The sequence below is a fragment of the Eptesicus fuscus genome, chromosome 23 (assembly GCF_027574615.1).
Source record: "Eptesicus fuscus isolate TK198812 chromosome 23, DD_ASM_mEF_20220401, whole genome shotgun sequence".
NCBI classification, from domain to species: Eukaryota; Metazoa; Chordata; class Mammalia; order Chiroptera; family Vespertilionidae; genus Eptesicus; species Eptesicus fuscus.
This window is the reverse complement of record NC_072495.1, coordinates 27,313,722-27,330,963: the sequence shown is the minus strand read 5'-3', so window position 1 is coordinate 27,330,963 and position 17,242 is coordinate 27,313,722. Positions and strand designations below refer to the sequence as shown.

The 17,242-nt window shown below is 48.3% G+C and overlaps 1 protein-coding gene across 1 annotated transcript; it reads right to left on the bottom strand.

Moving 5' to 3' along the window:
- Positions 1–1,488: 1,488 nt before the first annotated feature.
- Positions 1,489–9,211, bottom strand: TMED2 (transmembrane p24 trafficking protein 2). The gene is made up of 4 exons (XM_008157220.3): positions 8,922–9,211; positions 6,862–7,054; positions 3,904–4,011; positions 1,489–2,955 (listed from the first exon to the last, which is right to left on the bottom strand). The coding sequence occupies exons 1-4, from the start codon at positions 9,099–9,101 to the stop codon at positions 2,831–2,833; spliced, it is 606 nt and encodes a 201-aa protein (XP_008155442.1). The 5' UTR covers positions 9,102–9,211; the 3' UTR covers positions 1,489–2,830.
- Between the last annotated feature and the right edge of the window lie 8,031 nt (positions 9,212–17,242).

The window sequence follows — 17,242 nt, the reverse complement described above, 5'->3', positions numbered from 1 at the left end:
CGGGAACCGTGCTCCGGCTGCTAAGTTCCGGAGAGCGGAAAGGCGTCCTCGCCGCAGGTGACTGGGAAGCGGATTAGGGGAGAGTGAACGCGGGCGGCGGGGGCCCGGAGGATGCAGAGCGGCAGTTTGGCGGGAGGGATGTGCCCCGTCTCACGTTCTCCGCCGTCGGAGGCAGATGGCAGCACAGTACCGCGTGCTGGCCGAGGACAGCGGGCTGGAGAGCGCGGACAGGAACGGACCCCAGCCGGGCCCCAGGTTAACAACCAAAGGACCTGTATGCATGCATATAAGCCTATCCAACGGTTAAGTTCAACAGGGGATTGGGGGAGGGGTGGGATGGGAATGGGGGGATGAGGACAAATATGTGACACCTTAATCAATAAAGAAATTTAAAAAAAAAAAAAAAAAAAAAAACAGTAATGCCAAATAGGGTCGATGGCGGGGGTCCAATGCCCGGTACGTAATAGATGTTGGTGTACTTCCTAAAATGTTGCGATCAGAGTCCTAAACTAGAACCCTGCCGTGTCCGTGTCATCATTCGCTGGGGCCGCGCGCCCACTCAGCGAGCTTCAGTGTGGGCCCCGCGGGCACACCCTTCTCAGTTAGCGCCCGGCTTCGTCCCCTACGTCCACCGTGAGTTTTCAGAGACCGTCCCAGCGAGCCTTCCTTTCCTGCTCTCTAAAGCCGCTTACCGCACAGCACTTGCCAGGAGTGTAACTTACATACGCGCTTCATCCCCCCACTAGAACGGGGGATTTTCCTCTTTATCCCAGTGGCTACACTGGCAGGAAGTACACAGCCAATATTTTGGGATGAATGGAAGTGTTGCTCACGGCAACATTTTCACTGAAACATGTTCACCTCCTCAAAACACCACCGACCGCTTTCGTAGACCGGGACTTGGAGAGAGAGCTCTGAAAACAAAGGCCGAGGAACAGGGCAGAGCTGCCCCTGCGTTTGGGGCTCCACTTACTACGTTCCGGACCTTCTCTAAGGCTGTTTATTTCCAAAGTAAGAATATCGCCCAACGTAATGGTGGTTTGAGGAATAATGAGACACCCTGCCGGGACGTTACCCGGTGCTCCGTAAATGCCAGTCTTCTGTACAGCTGGCAGGCCTGGTGTCACGGAGGGAGAGGGATCATTCCTAAAGGCAGAGATTTAGTTTTCTGGTCACTCTCCACCTGGGAGCCTTCAGCAAATCTTTCTCTCTCTTAAACTTATTCCCCACATCCGTAAACCATTAGGTGGATGAATAAAAAATCACCCAAAACTACTTTTCCCACATGAAAAGAATAAAAGATGTTAACATTGACCCGTGAAAAGAAACCACACAGGGAAACCTAAAATTGGGCTCCTTTTCTCTATCATCAAGTTTACGGATATAAAAAGTAATACTCAGAAAACATGGACATGTCTCATTTCAAATATGAATAGAAAACTGGTATATAATAAATGTGAATTAATATATAAAACAGACTACAAAGACTGTTTTTAAAAAGAATTGTTTATTTACTGAACCTGGGGAGATTCGATACACAACCAATTTTAAATTTACATATTTTAATTCAATTTTGAAGTGTTCTCTCACACACGCAGAAAAACTGGCATGCAACAGTGTCCTAAGGTAAAACAGTCACCTTAAGCTGCTGCAAGTATTGTCACCCAAGGTTGAAAAAGTGTTTGTCCTGAACATGAAAACCTGTAACAAATTTAAATTAATTATATAAAACTCGTTACTTGTAGTTTTACCTTTGCAAAGATCCAAAAAAATGTACAAGTAACTAAAATATATCAGTTCACAACATAATCCTGGACCGTCCCCCCACCAAACCTGATGCTCCTTCAATTTTAAACACATCATCAGAGACCAAGAGGAAGTCATCTCGTTTTATACAAAATAAAATTCACATGTGCCAAAGAGACCCCAGAAAAACAAAACCAGAAACCCTAGTGCTGACAGTGCCGTCAGTACCCTAATTAACAAGTGGCCAAATGCCACTGATCAGAACTAAAACAGTGGCTGTATCTCACTCACTGCAATGAAATCCAAGAGGCTTAACCATTTGCGTGAGAAACCCAGATTTCCCTAATCACGTGACTGCAGAGCTCCCACGTGCCAAGAGTGGAGAAGTGTGTGCCAGCAGAGAAAGAACAAAGCTACCGTCAGCTGAAACCCCCCGAGAATTGGCTCTAACAGACTTCTTACAAGGTTAGGCAGAAATCAAAAGGATTATTAGCTGCTGTGTCATCAATTTAGTAAAGGTGAAGTCCTGAAGCTCAAAGTAAAAATTTAGGGGGGAAATGTTGTTGGGTTGTCGTGTCTTTAACGCAAAAACAAGATTAAGTATAAAAGAACCAACCTAGTAGCACACTCTGAAGTCACAGAGCTCTGCCATTAGGTGGGTAGAAAATGTCAATGCAGACGGTTGTTTCTCATAAGAACTAAACAAAATGAATCTTTAATGACTTGAACAGCAAGATAAGGGGTCAAAAGAATGCAGTCATTTTAGTAAAGTACTATCCTGAACGAACTGCATTTTATTATGAAAACAAAAGAAGATGTAAGGAGGACTACATGCCTACATTTCATTTACAGTGTTCAAGCTCTGGAAGGGCCTGTATTATGAGGCAGAAATTCAAATAAATTGTGCCAATCACATGTCAAATTCTCACTATCACTTTCCCAATATCTATTAATCACAAAGAAACACAGGCTGTGAATGTACAATTCAGAAAATAAAAACATATGAACTAAATGACATTATTATGACCAAGATGTTTGGTAAACAGTGAATTATGAGTTTCGGATCATCAGAAAAAAAGGCTTTTTAAACAACCCTCCGGACTTCAAAAAATCTCTTCAGGTAGTAGATCTGTCCCAATGTCATGGCAACTAAAACAAGAGCTTCAAAGAAGGACCAAAGGACCACTCTGCTGTTTGTGTTGTCGTTGACTGTGGAGGATAAACAAATACACAACATTTAACAACAATGTCAGAGAAGCGTGGAAAAGCCTCCCCCACTCTGACCCAGGTGGAAGTAACACCCGCACACCCTTCCTAGTGCTCAACACCTCTGTCCCCAAGCAACTCCACAGTTAGAAGCAGAGAATTTTAGACTTAAATGGACCTTTACGATTCAGAGTACAGTCACAATCTGCTTATTACGTATGGGGAACCGAGAAAGTGGCCCAAGGTTACACTTCTAGGGTTAAAATTCAACCAACCTTCTTTCTCCCTCACATTGAAACGTCCCTACATTATAATCTTTTTTTTTTTAATCAGAAAACTGACTTTTAACAAAATTAAGAGATTATTTCAAGATCACAGTTACTAAATCAAAGTGTAAGTCACTTTTAAAAAAAACAAACAAATACATATATTTATTGAGCACCTACTGTGTATGTGGCATTTGTTCCAGGTGGGGGAGATTTCTCAGTTTCATGGACCAATGCTGATAGTTACTACCAACCTGGAACAAGTCTCATGCTTTATCCCACTCATTAGCTAAGGACTTAATTCTTAAAGTAACAGGCATGACTATATATTTCATTCTGCTGGATTTATATCACATTCAAGTTTCTGATCAAATTCTATAGCCTTAACTTTTTAGAATCACTCAAATCTCCTTTGAGTGAATTTTCTTTCTCCTAAACTCTAAGGGTCCCCACAAGACTTGCAACCAGGGGAGCAATGTCCCAATAGTAAACTGGTGTGGCACAAAGCTCTGCCAACACAGACACTCAAAAGGTCTCTGTGCACAGGTGCTTTTTAAGTCAGTGCTTTGTATGATGTTTGCAAAACGTCCACATGAGGAAAACGGAGGCCAGCGGCCGGGTGGCGCCGCTCTAGCATGCCGCGGCGCGAGCCTGCTGCGGTCAGCTCTGTGACTGACGGACTTACTTGCTCTGTGTATCCTCTCCCGCACTTCCATGTATTCCTGCTCGTGCTTCACAGCTGTCATGGCCACTGCCAGCTCGTTGATCATTTCTTCCAGCTTGTTCTGGTGAGCTACAGGAGGGTTGGAAAACAGTCAGCATGGGTTTGGAATCTCTTTGAAAAATACGCATAAAGCAATAAAAATATTCCTCAGAGAAGACATACAAAAGCAGCTATTTTTAGAAATCCAAGAGGTTCCAACATCATTTTGGATCACTGATGATTTAATTCTCAAAGCGTTTTTTAAAATTCCTTTCCTAGTAAAAAAACCTTTCCGGGTAGAAAACGTACTATACAATACTTACTAACTAAAGGACGACAAACTCAGAATGCCTTCCACTGAACTGCTGCGAAGTGAAGCTCACTATACTGACTGCTGACCAAGGAGGGGAAAGCTAAGGGCGGGGAGCACAAAGTACCAGACAAAGTCCCTGTAACACCCTCCGTGTAACACCCTAGTACTAATCTGTAAATATTTATACTAAAACTAAAATCTACATATTCACTCTAATGTTAATTGAGGAGCAGTATCAAAACAGACTCTTAATCTCTGAAGCTGAGCGGAGAAAAACATGCGTGGGAAAACGCACAGCCGCTCAAACATCCATCTCCGAGCCAAGCAGCGCCTTCACTACGGCGGGAGCAGCGGGCACTGCCAGTGAAAAGCGCTCAGCGGCACGAGGTCCAGGACCAGGTTCTCTTTGGCCAGAACTGGGTACAAGGTGAACCCACAGCTCTGAGGAGCAAGTGTACACTTGTAGGTGGTACTGAATGATGGCAATGAGGAAACGGCAGAAAAATGCACACCAGGAGAGATTCCCACTGGAGGGGTCTGGTTACCAGTGCCCGGGACTGGGCTTCACCGAGAATTCCAAAGCGCCACAGGTGACGCTGACTTCCGGAGGGAAGCCCAGGGCCCGCCATTGTACGTGCGGGGCTGCAACTCAGATCCTCCCTCGCTCGCTTCCCTCCGGAAGCCGTGCACTCCGTGGGCCTTTAGAGCAGGGCTCCTCGAGGCGAGGCGGCATGCTGACAGTTTGGACCAGGGAATTCTTCGTTGAGAGGAGCAGCCCGGGGCATTGTAGGCTCACCCACCAGCCAAGCGAATCAGAACTGTCTCCTGATATTGCCCAGTGGCCCTTGGGGGCAAAAATCACCCTGACTTGAGAACCACTGCCTTAGAGGAAGGCTTGACTGACAGCTGCCACTCATTGACGTTAACAAGCAAAAGCAAGAATTTTAAATATTGTGTTAAGGATTATTTAGAGACTAATTCAATATTCACATTCATCAGCCAACAATTTCTAACTACTTAGAAAGGACTAATTTCCAGAAAACAAACACCAAGCCCTTGAAACCCCCAATTCTTCTTGAAAATTAGCCAAGTCCTACCCTGTAAATGGCCCTGAAAAGCAAGCGCAGGAATTACGAAGCAGAATGAGTCTCTAAATTCCAGAGATTTCAAAACCTAACCACCACTTCTTTTTTTTTTTTTTTTTTTTTTTTTTTAAATATATTTTATTGATTTTTCACAGAGAGAAAGGGAGAGGGACAGAGAGCTAGAAACATCGATGAGAGAGATACATCCACCAGCTGCCTCCTGCACACACCCCACTGGGGATGTGCCCGCAACCAATGTACATGCCCTTGACCGGAATCGAACCTGGGACCCTTCAATCCGCAGACCGACGCTCTATCCACTGAGCCAAACCGGTTTTGGCTAACCACCACTTCTTTAGGATAGAAGTACTCTACTATCTGCTCAATACCTACGACAAACGTTATTAGGGCAACAGTATGAAATGTGCTGGCCTGCTCCTTCCCAAAAACCCTACCATGCACTGTGGTAACAGCCCCTCTCCTCCCCTGCCCCCATGCTAATGTGCTGGCTCCTGGTAAACAATTCATCCAGAAGAATCAATTTAGGGCTCAGTGCAGGTCAGCTGAGGAATGAAAACTGATCTAGCTGCAACATATGGTTGAAAGAACTTTCGTCACAAAATCTAGACATGACTCTTAGAACTGTATTGCATATCCAACCAAGTTTCAAGTTAGAAAGCTTTAATAATCATTAAAACAAGGCTATAAAATAGTTCCTACGAAGTCAATAGAACCACTTGCTATTAACTGTGTTTAAGACTTTTACTTGTCCAACTATAGTCGAGTATTTCCACCCTTCGCATTCATTAAAAAGAAACAAATGGTACCACTAAAATGTCCATGGCTATGTTCCCAGTGTTTCTAATTTAAAATGACCTAACCTGTACCTCCTGTCAACCAAATAAAAACCACCAAAACGCAATCACTCTAATTAGATGCAGGGTTGTTGTTTTTTCATTAAGACAAAACACACTCTCATGCCAACAAACTGAGGTTAGAAAGGAGAGCAGAAATTAGGTAACAGCAAGCAAAAATGTGCAAAAGGCAGGATGCCGTCAAAAAGCAATCCACATACCATCCCAGGTATCTCCACCACCTAAAGAAAAGTTTAAAGTATGAACACACGAAAAATAGAACAGGATGTTTAGCTAAACTAGTCATGTACACAAATGAGCAAACCAAGACGAAGTGCCAGGACCGGCAAGTCAAAGAACAGGCACCGAAGCCCCACGTAGCCTGCGTGCTCACAGCAGCACCAGTGCCGAGGCCGCTGCCGGGCGACTGTGAAGAACTAGAATGGAATCGTGAACTTCCAGAAACTGTCTCTGAATGAGGAGCTTGGGGAAATAAAAAGTGTATTTCACAAAAGGTTCCTGATTTTGAAGACAGTGAGTGAAACAAGGGACAGGGGTTGGGAGGGAAAAGGACAGTGGATGGAACCAGAGTAAGAAATCAAAATAAAGACTCCATTCGGATGATCAAAGTGTGCAACATCCCTTCACTCCTGGAATGGGACATAAATCTTCTGAGTGTCCATCTCACCTTCTGTTTCCATGTCTTGTCCTTTGGGGGCCTCCCCAATATCAATGGTGAACATCACTATCTTTGGGGTCATGGTGGACATCCTGTTGCTAAAGCAAAACTTGTATGTTCCATCCATGTGAGCAGCGAACGTGTACTTCCCGCTGGACTCCCGGTCTCCTTTATAGATTCCTTTGTTATCAGGCCCTGTAATCTGGAGGCAGGAGAGAAGTGCAGATGTCAGAAAGATTTCAAATTATAAACATCACAAGTGACTTCTATTCGCTGAGAAAATGTAAATTTCAAAGTGCAATCTTCACTTAGCTCCGTCCACAGGAATGAGGGAAGCTCTTCGGGCTCCCGGGCAGGAAACAAGGCTGTGTTTCTAATCTCCTTTCAACTCGGACTACATTTACTTATTCAACCTAAATGCAAACCCCTCAGAAACGAAAAACGCACCTTACACACCGTCTCTGTGGCCTGACGCCTCCAACAACCACGCAAACACACAGCCACTACACCAACATCCAAAGCAAGAAACCTCACCAGCCGGCGTGGCTCAGTGGCTGAGGGTCGACCCATAAACCAGGAGGTCACAGTGCGATGTGCCCTGACCGGATAGCAGGCCCGATTCCCAGGGTGGGACGTGCAGGAGGCAGCCGACCCACGATCCACGATTCTCTCTCATCATTGATGTTTTCTCTCTCTCTCTCTCCGGCACCTTTCGTCTGAAATCGATAAAAAACATACACTTTTTTTTTTTTTTTTAAAGCAAGAAGCCTCTTTTTTTAAAAAAATCTATTGATTTTTTACAGAGAGGAAGAGAGAGGGAGAGTTAGAGACATCGATGAGAGAGAACTATCAATCAGCTGCCTCCTGCACACCCCACACTGGGAATGTGCCCGCAACCAAGGTACATGCCCTTGACCAGAATCGAACCTGGGACCCTTCAGACCGCAGGCCGACGCTCTATCCACTGAGCCACACCGGTTTTGGCAGCAAGAAGCCTCTTTAAAACTAAGACTTCTGAGCAAGGTGCATTCCTAGGTTTTCCTGGTTATTACTTCCAACCAGAGAAGGCATCTGCGTTACTGAGGCGCCTGAAGGCTTTCGGGAAAGGAGTAGGTGGAAATGAGGAGGCCATGCTCTCATCCCAGCCTGAGACCCATGGTGGCTGGCCTTGCTCACCTCGGTCCCTCCTACAAAGCCCTCCACTGTCCACCGTGGGCACCAACAGCTGACCTCTGTCATTTCCACCGTCACTCCTTCCAGCATCCCTTATGCCTGGACTTCACTTGCATGGCGTGGAAAATCCTTACACCCAAGTAATCATGCCAACGCGTGAATGTAAATATTAATTCCATGTGACACCGCCCCCGCAAGAAAAAAGTTCGAGGGGATCATTCCTTTGGTTTAAAAAAAATTTTTTAAAGTATGTTCTAAGTAATCTCCCGTTTCCTCCAGATACTTCACCGCAGTCACTACTCTTAGGATGCATGACCCAACTCCATCCACCTCCATCCCAGTTGGCATTTGTCACTCTTCACCCAAAACTGGTCAAAGCGGGTAAGACACGCAGGTGGTTTCCGGGGAGAGGAAAGAACCACCACGCGAACGTCCGCCCGGCGTCCCTCGGTAACTTCCGATCTGCTGTCCCCAAAGTTCCCACGCCGCGTGCCCACGGGAATCCGTGTCAGGACGGAAGGCGGCCGCTCCCCGGACCGAGTCCTGCCTCCGCTGCGCCGCGGCTGGGAAGCGCCCTCCGCCCCGGGGCGGGCGGCAAAGCCCGGCGAGAGGTCCCCAGGGGGCCCGCCGTCCAAGCTGTCAACCCAGCGCCACGGACGGAGCAGCGGGGCCGGATCCCGGGGGCCGCCCGGGACCCGGAACCGCGCGGGGCGGCGGGGGCCAAGGGCCGAGCCGGCGTGGCCGCCGCGGTGGCCCGGCCTCTCCCAGGGCTCGGACAGCGGCCTCCATGCCCACCCCCCGCCCGTGCCCTCCGCAGGCCCCGCGCGCGCCCCGGCCGCCCCCAACCCCCGAGCGGCCGCGCGCCCCCGCCTCGGCCACGGGCAGCGCGCCCGCACCTCCACGTCGATGTCCAGGAAGCCGCCCTCGGCCACCTCGAAGATGAGGCCCATCTTGGTGCCCGAGGTGACCCGCTCGAAGAAGCACTCCTCGGCGTGCGCGTCGATGCTGACGAAGTAGCCCGAGGCCGTGGCCAGGAGGGCGGCCACGAGCACCAGCAGCTCCGCGAGCGTCACCATGGTGGGGCTGGGGCCGAAGCCAGGTCCGGGACTGCGGCCTCCAGAGCTGCCGCCGCCGCCGCCGCCGCCACCGCTGCCTCCTCAGCCGCCACCGCCTCAGCTCCGCCCCTTCCGGCTGCGCCACCCGCGGGGGCTGATGCGGGCGCCGCGGATTGGCCGGCGCCGGCAGCTGCCACGTAACGGACGCACGGCGGCCGGCGAGGGACACGGCGGCCGCCAGCGGCCCGAGCCTGGACGGTGGCTCCGAAGGACCAAAAGCCATCGGCCCCACGTTCTCTACCCCATTCGCGCGCAGCCTGAAGTTCACGTGGACCTCGCAACAAAGCGAACAGTCCCGAACCTCGCCCGCCCGCTTGCAACACCCTCTTTGGGTTGTTCAGGAAGATGGCGGAAGATTTGGAGGCAACCCTAGGAGTGGGCCCACTGCATGGGAGGACATATCGGCCAGTGCTATCTCAGATAAGGGTTTAATCTCCAACCTTTACAGGGAACTCCTACAACTTAACAAAAGGAAGATACACAATCCAATCAAAAAATGGGCAAAGGACCTAAATAGACACTTTTCGAAAGAGGACCTTCAGAAGGCCAGGAGCCATATAAAAACATCCTCAAAGTCACTAATCATCCGAGAGATGCAAATCAAAAAGCAACAATGAGGTGCCATCTCACACCTGTCAGAATGGCTGTCATCAACAAATCAACAAACGACAAGTGTTGGCGAGGATGCTGAGAAAAAGGAACCCTCGTGCACTGCTGGTGGGAATGCAGACTGGTGCAGCCACTGTGGAGAACAGTACGGAGTTTCCTCAAAAAATTAAAAATGGAACTCCTATTTGACCCAGTAATCCCACTCCTGGGAATATATCCCAAGAAAACAGATACACCAATCAGAAAGGATATATGCACCCCTATGTTCATAGCAGCACAATTCACCATAGCTAAGATTTGGAAACAGCCTAGGTGCCCGTCAGCAGATGACTGGATCAGAAAACTGTGGTACATCTACACAGTGGAATACTATGCTGCCATAAAAAAGAAGGAATTCTTACCATTTGCAACAGCACGGATGGACCTGGAGAGCATTATGCTAAGCGAAATAAGCCAGTCAGAGAAAGATAAATATCACATGATCTCACTCATATGTGGGATATAATGAACAACATAAACTGAAGAACAAAAACAGAGCCAGAGACAAGGTAACACTGAACAGACCCGTCCAATCTCAGAGAGAAGGGGGGGAAGGGGTGTTAGAGAGCAACCAAAGGACTTGTATGCATGCATATTAGCCTGACGGATGGACACAGACACTGGGGCAGGGTGGGAGTCGTGGCGGGGGGCAATCAAGGAAAAGGGAGACTTATGTAATACTTTAAACAATAAAAAATATATATACAAAATTTAAAAAAAAATAGGAGTGGAAGGAATGAGAGATAGGGGCCTCCCTGCGCCCTGCAGACATGGGCGGGGAAAGGACGGAGGTGGGCACGGATAGGCCGGGAGGGGAACAGGAGGGGACCTCCTGAGATGTGGCCACGTTTACATCTTCACCTAAATAAAGGGTATATGCGTGTTTACATGGCTTCTTAATCAAGAAGATGTATACTTACGACTTTATTTTACTGTAAAAAAAATTGTTTTAACTTTGTCCAAATCCTCCAGAATTCGAACCCTCTCCGTTCCACACACCAGACCCCCTTGGCTCTTGCCAGCTGCTGGGATTTTTCCCTGACACCCTCCTACTCATCCCTCCAAGTCCAGCTCCCACGTCACCTCCTCTCTCTGAATCCCTCCGCCCAGCACGGCCCCTTCCTCTGTGCTTCCGATGCGGATGTGTGCCTCCGGGGTGATGGTTAGTTACCAGCCTGCCCCCCCACCCCCCGCCCCCCATGAGGAGATCTCAGGCCCACGGGAGGCCTCGCTCATGACAAGTTAGTTGAGTTCTTTGGCCAGCGGTGAGGAGGTCTAGGCCAGGTGTCCTCAAACTGCGGCCCGCGGGCCACAGGCGGGTGTTTTTGCCGTTTTGGTTTTTTTTACTTCAAAATAAGATATGTGCAGTGTGCATAGGAATTTGTTCATAGTTGTTTTTTTTTTATATTTTTTTAAATATTTTATTGATTTTTTTTTTACAGAGAGGAAGAGAGAGGGATAGAGAGCCAGAAACATCGATGAGAGAGAAACATCGATCAGCTGCCTCCTACACACCCCCTCCTGGGGATGTGCCCGCAACCAAGGTACGTGCCCTTGACCTGGAATCGAACCCGGGACCCTTGAGTCCGCAGGCCGACGCTCTATCCACTGAGCCAAACCAGTTTCGGCCATAGTTTTTTTTTTAAACTATAGTCCGGCCCTCCAACGGTCTGAGGGACAGTGAACTGGCCCCTGTTTAAAAAGTTTGAGGACCCCTGGTCTAGGTTGTTGCTCCAGCTTTGCGACCTTAACTGTGTGATATCCCCGCTGCCTTTATCTGTAGAGGGACGAACTGTCTTTATCCGTCTTTATCTGTAGAGGGAAGAACACCATATGCCTTCTTTCTCTGGTTAGGATCCGATGGCACCGTACACGTGCATGTGTTTGAGGGACTGTTTCCTTTTTCTTTTATTGATTTTTTACAGAGAGGAGGGGAGAGGGATAGAGAGTCAGAAACATCGATGAGAGAGAAACATCCATCAGCTGCCTCCTGCACGCCCCTCCCTGGGGATGTGCCCGCAACCAAGGTACATGCCCTTGACCGGAATCGAACCCGGGACCCTTCAGTCCGCAGGCCGATGCTGTATCCACTGAGCCACACCCCTTAGGGCGAGGGACTGTTTCTTAAAGACGTCAGGCAACAGGGGGCAGCAATGGCCCAGTTTCCCACTTTTGGTGTGGAGACGCGGGAGCAGTGCTGAGCCTGTCCTGGCAATGACCGTGTGTGATGGGGCTCAAGAGCTCTAGCAGTGCCCCACCCCCCCCCCCCCCACCCCCGATTCCCCACCCCTGATCCCCCACCGTCCGGGCTGCGGCTTCTCCTGGCAGGTCGGTTCTGTGGTGTTACTCGGGGAGCCATCACTGCAGGAGGCTCGCTGAGCCGGGAGCCGGCTCTTCCAGCCTCACCAACCCACTTACACGCCTCTGTTTCCCTGTATCAGCTCTCTTTCCGCTTAAAATACCTGCAGAGGTTTCCTATTACGTTGAATTAAGCCTTTTGACTTCCCAAGTAAGCCAACTCTGCAGAAAAGCGCCCAGAGCAGCCGGCCGGCGTGGCTCAGGGCTTGAGCATCGACCTATGAACCAGCGGCTCACAGTTTGATTCCCACGGGTGCGGGCTCCATCCCGGTGTGGGGCGTGCAGGAGGCAGCCCACCCATGATTCTCTCATCAGCGATGGTTCTCTCTCTCTCTCCCCCTCTCCCTTCCTCTCTGACATCAATAAAAAATAAATTGAAGAAGAAAGGTGCCCAGAACACTTTTTATCTAGAAATTAGATACGTTCATTTTCATCTCTGAACGAATTAAATAACATTTAAACTCCACCTGTCGGGTTTAAAAGGTGGACAAAGAGTTGTCTATCGTAGGGGTTTTATTTTCTAAGTCAGGGGACGCAAATTCAAATGCCTTCAGGGATCAGCCAGTTTGTATGAATGACAGATGGCACCAGCTTAAGGCAAGAGGGAGGGGGAAGGCAGTGTCAAACTGTACCCTAGATGCTGGACCCAAGTCCATTCAGCTCGTTTTTGAAAAACACAGTGGTGGCCCTGGCCGGTTTGGATGGAGCATGGATAGAGCATCAGCCTTCGGACTGAAGGGTCCCGGGTTCGATTCCGGTCAAGGGCACGTACCTTGGTTGCGGGCACATCCCCAGTAGGGGGCGTGCAGGAGGCAGCTGATCCATGTTTCTCTCCCATCGATGTTTCTTTTTTTTTTTTTTTTTTTTTTAATTTAAATATATTTTATTGATTTTTTACAGAGAGGAAGAGAGAGGGATAGAGAGTTAGAATCATCGATGAGAGAGAATCACCGACCAGCTGCCTCCTGCACACCCCCTACTGGGGATGTGCCCGCAACCAAGGTACATGCCCCCAACCGGAATCGAACCTGGGACCTTTCAGTCTGCAGGCCGATGCTCTATCCACTGAGCCAAACCGGTTTTGGCTCCCATCGATGTTTCTAACTCTCTATTCCTGTCCCTTCTTCTCTGTGGAAAATCAATAAAATGTATTTTAAAAAAAAAAGAAGAAGAAAAACACAGTGGTGGCCACGCCAAAGACACCGCCAGAAGCCACCTGTGAGTGTATTTTACAAAAGTAGTTGCTCTATCCAATGGCTCAGAAAGAGCCAGCGCCAACCCCAGCGCCGTGCACCGAGCTCGGGCACTCTTCGGCTCCGTTCCTTCTCCCACAGGGTTTTCCTTCTGGCATCATCGCCGTGACTGCGCGTCCGGGTCTTTCCGCCCATCTCAGGACGAAGACAGGTGGAGACAAATATGTGCTTTAAAATCATTTAGGTCCCTTGTGGTTTAGACTCTTTTATTTTTTATTTTTATTGATTTCAGAGAGGAAGGGAAGGGAGAGGGAGAGAGAGAGAGAAACATCATTGATGAGAGAGAATCATGGATCGGCTGCCTCCTGCACGCCCCCCACTGGGGATGGAGCCTGCAACCCAGGGCCTGTGCCCTGACTGGGAATTGAACCCTGACCTCCTGGTTCCTAGGTCGATGCTCAATCACTGAGCCCCACCGGTCGGCAATAAAAACTTATTAAAGAGAGAGAGAGATCCTGGTTCGGTTCCGGTCGGGGACACAGTCCCGGGTTGCGGGCTCAATTCCCAGTGTGGGGCGTGCAGGAGGCAGCCGGTCCATGATTCTCATCATTGATGTTTCTATCTCTCTCCCCCACTCCCTCCCTGTCTAAAATAAAACATATTTAGAAAATAAAAATAAAAAAGAGAGATGAAGAGCGGACAGAAATTGCTCGCCTTCTCCCACATGCCCCACCGTCCCGTCCACGCCTCCATACTCAGGACAGTTCCGAGACTCTGGCTCCGCACGTCCGCCCAGACCCGCCGCACAGACCCCGCCACCAGCTCGGCGTCCTGGCGAAGCCGACCAACCTGGGCCAGACCCCTCTTCCTCCTTTTCTGCCTCACTTCCCTCTCCCTGGCTCTGGGCTCCCTGGCACTACACTCTCTTATAAGGCATTAGCTCATACGTGTTTTTTTTAAAGGAACCCATACAAAAGCAATGGGTGATTTTTAAAAAAAATATATTTTATTGATTTTTTACAGAGAGGAAGGGAGAGGGATAGAGAGTTAGAAACATCGATGAGGGGGGGGGAGGGGGCAAGAAAGTATAAATACACAGGGGTCGCCACCCAGCTTCCCTTTTGTATGACACAAAATCAAAACAATGCCCCTTTGTGTGTAAAATTAAAGAGAGGTTTCTGGCTTGTGTGGACACCAAAGAAAGGGTGTCACTACTATCACTACTTGCCCGTGGTAGAAGTGCAGAAAATGTAACCAAGACCTTGTCTATACAAAAAGAAATAGACAGCCAGTTTGAAAGGGTATTGCCATGGACTGGAACAAAGAATATCCTTACATGATATTATTCTACACTGTCATTAAAAATTTTCCCAGACTTGGATCACCCCCATTACATATAATAATTCCTCACACCCATGGGGTGTGGGGAATCATCTGTTTGGTGCTTGGAGACAAACGTAACACATCTCTAGATATTTTAGAATTACAACAGCATATTATATAATTACCCCAAACAAACTTACAAACTAATTCTTTGAATGTCTGGCAGCAATTTTAAAAGGACATGAAAGGGTTTAATCCCTTCCACTATGTAGAGGGCCCCCTGGGAAGGCACCTGAGCATTCTAAATTGGCCCCTCTTGCCCTTTTAGCCAAGAGGGACCTGCTTCTCACAATCCAATTGTCCACAGCTATTGCCTGAGCTTCTGTTCATGCCAAGGGTGAAACCTCATGATGGCTGGTACCATGGATGTGTCTCTCGCCCAGTGGGGTGAGCTGGGCCTCCCTGGAGAAGAAACCTGGGTTCCACAAGATATGTGATCAGTGCTGGGACCCTGCCAGCAGGCGAGGGGATCCCAAGACAGGTGCTGGGCGCGGAGGCCATGGGGGCATAGGCGACCAAGGAGACAGAACTAAACCTCACATCACCCTGCTTGGCCCCGGAGGATGGCTGGTTAGCCAGAGACGGGTAAGATTCCTCAGGGAAGGAACAACCTAAGACAGGCACAGTCGCACAGGGGCCATCAGGAGAGAACTTGGGGGTCAACAGAGGTGGGGCACAGACCTTCACCCCCCCGTTTGCAGGGGCCTGAACCCTCACCCCTGCTGAAGGAGATCTCCTGCCCCCATGGCTGCTCAGCTTCACATGCCCAGCTCAAATCGGGACCCAGGTAACAGAGACTTGGCCGACAGCAGATGCCCTCTCACCGCAACAAGACTTGATGGAGATGTCTTGCACCCATAATCCGGGGAACTGGGGTCTAGGATATCTAAATCCAGCCTAGCACCAGGAATGCTCAGGGCCTACTCAAATAGGCAAATAATCCTCTCCACTAATAATTACAGGGTAAAACAAGATGGTTGTTAGAATATTAAATTTGACAGTAAAATAGTAGTCAAGTTTTCAGACTAATTTAAATTGGCCAACCAAAATAAGCAAATACTCTAGAAAAATCAATTGTACTGGTCAAAAAAGCTGTTACTAAAGTGTTAACTAAAATTTTTATTGGTAGTTCATCTCATGGTAAAATTGCATAACATATAATGAACCTAAAGCAGTCACATTTTAGTGCAAAAAAGTAAAATTTAAAAGCTATCAAGATTACAGCATAAAATTTCCAAAAGCCTCCCAATATTTAAACCAAAAAAGGGGGGGTAGTAGAAGAATATCATGTAAGGAAAAATATCCTGCAAATAAATTACATCTAGAAAATTTTTACTTTAGAAAATTAACTTTCATTTGTAATGCTAACAGCAAGTCACCCAGGTAAAACATACATGGTGTCAAAACAAGCCAAAGGAAAATCATTTGGGCAAAAAAATGAAAAAGGATCGCAAATCAAATTCATAGAAAATGTTCCTTTATTAACTTTTGGTCGAGAGTGTGTTTGTATGTTTTCAGAGAACAGCTCCGAGACATGTGGATTCCTGCGATAGAGGGGAATTGACAGGAGTGCTCCAGCCATGAAGTCAGGGGAGAGACAGTCCAGAGATGGAAGACGCTGACGATGCCTTGCCATACTAGCAGTCAGCAGATGTGCGTCACTGCAGATTGCCCAGGACCAAACCGGAGAGGGTCGGACCTGCAATACCACCATTTGTCCACCATCCAGAACTGAAGTATCATTGCTGTTATGAACACATTAACAACTGTTGGACATAGAAACCGGGACTCAAAAGAACTGTTGGCCCAGAAAGAAACTCACTATAGACGGATTCATTTGCTTCTCAGCATAACCATTATTGCTTGTCTCATTTCAGTTCCTATAAGTGTGTTCCTAGTATCACACGAGCTCACTCATCTAGGGGAAAAGATGAACAACATAGACTGATGAACAAGAACAGCATCCATCAGACTGTCAGACCTCAGAGGGAAAGTAGGGGAGGGTGGGGACAAGGGAGATAGATCAACCAAAGGACTTGTATGCTTGCATATGAGCCTAACCAATGATCACGGACAATAGGGGGAGGGGGGCTTGTGTGTGTGGGGGATTGGGAAGGGAACGGGGGGAGGGGGTTGAGGACAAATATGTGATACCTTAATCAATAAAGTAATTTAAAAAAAAAAAAAAAGAAACATCGATGAGAGAGAAACATCGACCAGCTGCCTCCTGCACGCCCCCCACTGGGGATGTGCCCGCAACCCAGGTACATGCCCTTCACCGGAATCGAACCTGGGACCCTTCAGTCCGCAGGCTGACGCTCTATCCACTGAGCCAAACCAGTTAGGGCACAATGGGTGACTTAAAAATACATATATTTGTATTGATTTCCGAGAGGAAGGGAGAGGGAAAGCTAGAAACATCAGTGATGAGAGAGAATCATGGATCGGCTGCCTCCTGCACGCCCCTCACTGGGGATGGAGCCTGCAACCCGGGCCTGTGCCCTGACCGGGAATCGAACC